Source organism: Triplophysa rosa, linkage group LG20 (assembly GCF_024868665.1).
Source record: "Triplophysa rosa linkage group LG20, Trosa_1v2, whole genome shotgun sequence".
Classification (NCBI taxonomy): Eukaryota; Metazoa; Chordata; class Actinopteri; order Cypriniformes; family Nemacheilidae; genus Triplophysa; species Triplophysa rosa.
The window spans coordinates 6,237,789-6,242,804 of NC_079909.1; the positions used below are offsets into that span (position 1 = coordinate 6,237,789).

Genomic DNA, 5,016 nt, shown 5'->3' on the forward strand with positions numbered 1-5,016 from the left:
AATCACAGTGAAAATCACGTTCAGCATTTATACGTCCATAAATATAAATACGTAACCATTGAGATATGGTCATCTAATAAAACTGTGTAATAATGAATGGAAACGATGAATAATACATACATATGAATTATACTGTAGATTCACTAGACCTCAAGTTGGGTGTGTGCAGTGCAGCCCAGCCCCTTAATACACAAAAGGGAGGAACCCATCACACGGACGCTGTTATAGTGAAAAATCACAAAAATAATCGCCTAAATAGGAAATAAAACAGTATTTTCCGTTGTGAAAATGTCGTACATACCCGGTCAGCCCGTCTCCGTGGTTGTGGTGAGTTTCTTTCAGTCTCAAAGTTTTAGCATATGTAGCTACGCTAGCATCAGTCGTACACTTCGCTTTTTGTGTTCTGTTTTAGATTAAATGCTGACATCTCATTTTATAACATTTAACTGAGACAGTTGTTGAAATAAACTCGTCGTTTTCTGACAAAACTAATCTAAGCGATGCCAGAATAGTTTCTTTTGAATGGTTTGACTAAAGTTAACAACACTTTAAAGTGAGTTTAATATTAGCTTGTACTGCTAACGTTAGCAAGAGTAAATGAGAAATGCTTATTAAAGATTATATATATATATTAGTCGGATTAGTTTCTCAAGATTTAGCATGAATATATATTTGTCGAACTATAGCATGGAACGCTCACTTTGTTGTAATAGATTTGTATGGGACACAAAAAGTAAGTTAACTAACAAAAGTTTTACATAACTAGCACCAGATAAGGAAAAGTTATGGTGGCTCATTTTGACCACAATTTACTAAAACTTAAGCATATTTTAAGACAAATAATCGCTATTTTATTCATTCATGGCTTGGGTTTAACATGTCCTACATTCAATCTGATGTCACTCAGGTGTGAGTTTAGCGGGTGTGGCTCATGTGTGTTTTGCAGGTAGTGGTGCACCTTATAAGGACATTAACTTAGTTTCCAACATCCCACCAATATAACCCAACATATGACCAGTGAGACCCTCAGAGGTCATTAGTTCCCATTAAAACCAATACAATTCCCATTTATATGTAAGTAACCATAAAAGTCTATTAGAAGGAGATCTGGTAGGGTTTTGTGGCACATGATGTCTGCTTCATGACACTTCTAAACTGTTTCGTACTTTGTTTCAGCAACGAATTGAAATTCAAAAATTACGAGATGGGGATAATTTAATATTAGGGTTCAGCATCGGAGGAGGAATTGACCAGGATTCGAACCAGAACCCATTCTCTGAAGATAAAACGGATAAGGTGAAGTGCCCTAGTATAGCGTAAAAGTATGTTTAAGTGATGTAAGCGTTTAGGTAGACTTTATACAGCATGCTGTGGTTGTAACCTGCTGTTACTCTTGTAAATCATGTCATAGGGAATCTATGTAACACGTGTGAGTAAAGGTGGACCTGCAGAGGTGGCTGGCCTCAGGATCGGAGACAAAATCATGCAGGTGAGAGATGTAAACTTGCCAGCCACAAAATTGTAAACTTGCTCACTGTCATGCAGAATCTTCTTTAGATTTCCCAATTTCCTGGGCCAGTATTCAGGACAAAATTCTAAGAAATGTCCCTTCAGATTAAAGAGAACATCCTAGTCAAGCTAATATTTCGTACCATAGACCACTTCGGAAGAAGACCGTAAACACTGATCCAGATGCTCTTCCTATTTCATTTATTTATTTATTATTAGTATTATTTTTTAAACTCTTACATTTATAATTAAATCTTTAAGATTTTAATCAGTTATTAATATTCTGTTGGTTATAATTTGTTTCGAACGTTTGTTTGGTGAAACAGGAAGTTCCTATGAACCAGCGTTGGTTACGTCATCCGAAGTGGTCTATAAGCTCCCACGTCTGCTGCAATAATACATATCGTCGCTGTCGGGCGGAAACCTCCTATGTCCAAATTTGGTCAATTTCATATTTTTTCACAAATCGATGCTATTGGTCAGTCCCCATGTGGGTCTGTTATTTTTACAAGTTATTAACCAATCTAAAGTGTTGAAAATAGCTTGAGAGCAAATCTCTTAACTCCATTGGATACTTCAACTGTCTGAGAAGTCTCGTAACTCCACCTCTTCTTCACTCCGCGGGAGCCTCTCGGCATTACGTCTCCTGATTGAAAGTTTTTTTAGACAATAACGAGTGAAAATAGTTAGGTTAGATACATTTGAGTAGGCCTGTTTTGTTAAAAATCAATAGCTGTAATGCTTCGGTGCAGAAGGAAGCCCATGAGCCACGAAGGTAAGTTTGCGAGCAGATTCGGCTAATTTCCACCTATTAGACAGCCTAGTCAGCTCATCGTTTTTTTGTATTACATCACTTATAGTTCTTAAACCTTTAAAATAGAGTTTAGGAAGATGTATGTAACCACAGTCGTTAGCTTTGCTTAACGATTGAAGCCTTTTCTCTTGTCAAGAGGCTCAACGCGACCGCGACTTTATTTGTGTGCAGATTAATTTCCGCCTATATTAGACAGCCTGTTTAACGTTTTATTTTGGTATTACATTACTCATAGCTCTCACGTTTAAAATAGAGTTTAGGAAGATGTATGTAACCACAATCATTGGCTTTCATTAGCTCTTAAAGCCTCGTCTCTTGTCAAAAGGCTCAACGCGACCGCAGACTTTGATGAACACTGCTGGCAGCAGCGACGTCTGTGTCCGTACCATTCTTATCAATGACAGCGTAATCTCGTATCTCCCTGCTCCCAAGTCATAAACCTTGTATCTCCGATTAAACATGGTATTTTGGAAATGTTGTGTACACAACAGTATATGATAGCAATATAAGGTATAATACCAACTTTAACGATACAATGTTTAATAACTCAAAAAATATGCAGTTTTTTTAATTTCCTGAAAAATAATGGTTTTGGAGATGCGAGGATTCCGCCCGACAGCGACGATATACATAATGTGCTTGTGTGTGTAGATAATTTCAAAGTGAAGGCTTATAAATGGATCCTTTTTAAAAGCGCTCTTTTTTTTCTTGGACAACCAATCCCGTTTTTCAAAAGATTGTGTCATACCTAGCAACGGGGTCAGCTCCGCCACTCAGATTTTTAAAAGATGTCTTCCATTAGAGGACACTGTGTTATAATTATATCTTAACAAATGTCAAGAGTTTGAAACAGTTTTGTAGCTTTAATTTAATATTTTTTTACCATAAAATAGTTGATATGCTAGTATGTCATAAGATAATGTAGTATCGCAAGTGTCAAATCATGATTCATAACTGTCATGTCTATGGGTTAAAAGTGTTACTATTGCTAATTTTCCCAGTTTGCATTTATACAATGTCTATATTGTTTATGAAGTTTGTAGTTTGGGGAAGAAATGCTGGGAAATGGCAAACTTTCAACATAACTTTAATTCACTAAAATAAACATTAAAAATTAAAGTAAAGGCAAGATCACACTGCATAACTTTTCGCTGGATTTTGCGGTCGCAGACAGATAATTAAGATCCTAAACCCCTGGATTCGTCCAAAATGCCAATGCCAATCGGGAACTAATCCAGACAGCATTGTTACCACGTAGCATGCACGTAGCATAGCATGCACCTCATTGGCATCTTGTTGTGCAGTGTGCATACTGCTCGAAAAGATGATGACAGAAAAAACTTTGTCAGGTAGTCTTTATGTTGTGTTGTGTGAGCTTGCCTTAAGCTGCAATAACCGACAACCAAAAACACGTTAAACGGGCAGTTCTTTCAAAAATAAAATTTCTGTCATCATTTGATCACTCTTCAAAACCTGTATGACTCTGTCTTCTGTGAAAGATATTTTGATGAATGTCTCAGTGGTTTCGTATCCATACCATGGAAGTCAAATAGGGGCCAATGTTGTTTAAATAGGTTCTTCAAAATATCAACATGTTTACTAGATTTACTGATTTATTCCAAATCTGATCATCTGTTCAAATGATTTCCCTTTGAGCCATTGTTGGGCTTGACCCCGTAATTGCTGCTTGCAGCTATATTTTATTCTAGATTTGTCAAACTGGATCAGCTCATGAATGATGAACATCAAGTATTATCTGGCTTTGTTATTTATTAGCATAAAGTGTCTTTGGTTCATTATTGGTTGCTGTGAATCTTGATGACAGGTGAATGGGTGGGACATGACAATGGTCACACACGATCAGGCACGAAAAAAACTCACCAAGAAGAACGAAGACGTGGTCAGGCTTCTTGTCACTAGAAGATCTCTGGAGGATGTAGTTAGACAGTCCATGATGCAACAACCAACACACTAATTGAAACAAATGAATGTGGTTATGGGTTTATCACGTGTTTTGGAGCATGTTGTTTTAATAAAAAAATGAACATCTTCCCTCAGCCAAAGAGTGATGCCAAGAAATCATTTCAGACTCTCATAATGAACTACAAGAACTTTTCAATCAGTTACCTCGGTTGTTATTATGTTTTTAATGTATTGAACTCTGAACCAACATATGCATCTCTATAATTACTACTCTCTTATAGGAAAGTAAATGCAGTATATGCATTCCGCAATTGACATTACTAATTTCATGTGTGTTATAAACCATTACGCCTGATCTATACTCTTGAATGTAATGTGTATCTCTGCCTGTTATTAGTATTTGCAAAATCAAGCGATGCAGGAAATTTAGATTTTCAGAGAACACATCTCTACTCATGTGACCACTAATTTTAATGTTATGTTGTGGGTTGTAACACTTTTTTTTATTTTATAATTCTGTTTTGCATTTCATTAAACAATGTAGCCACAGCCTGATATTAGCATAATGGCGCCATTGAATTATTATCGCTTTAACATCAGCATCTGCTCCCAGGCACAATAACACTGCAATTTTGTATTTAGCAATGCTTATGTTTCTTTTCTCTTCATATTTTCTACACTGTTTTGTTTTAAAAAACTTTTTGATACAGACTTTTTGGCATTTGATTGTATATTTTCACTTTCCCAGTGAATAAAAGACTCTTCTAGCA

At 36.2% G+C, this 5,016-nt stretch overlaps 1 protein-coding gene across 1 annotated transcript; it reads left to right on the forward strand.

Moving 5' to 3' along the window:
* The first annotated feature begins 165 nt into the window (after window positions 1-165).
* Window positions 166-5,016, forward strand: tax1bp3 (Tax1 (human T-cell leukemia virus type I) binding protein 3). Its single transcript, XM_057361459.1, has 4 exons — window positions 166-327; window positions 1,177-1,296; window positions 1,412-1,489; window positions 4,149-5,016. The coding sequence occupies exons 1-4, from the start codon at window positions 289-291 to the stop codon at window positions 4,296-4,298; spliced, it is 387 nt and encodes a 128-aa protein (XP_057217442.1). The 5' UTR covers window positions 166-288; the 3' UTR covers window positions 4,299-5,016.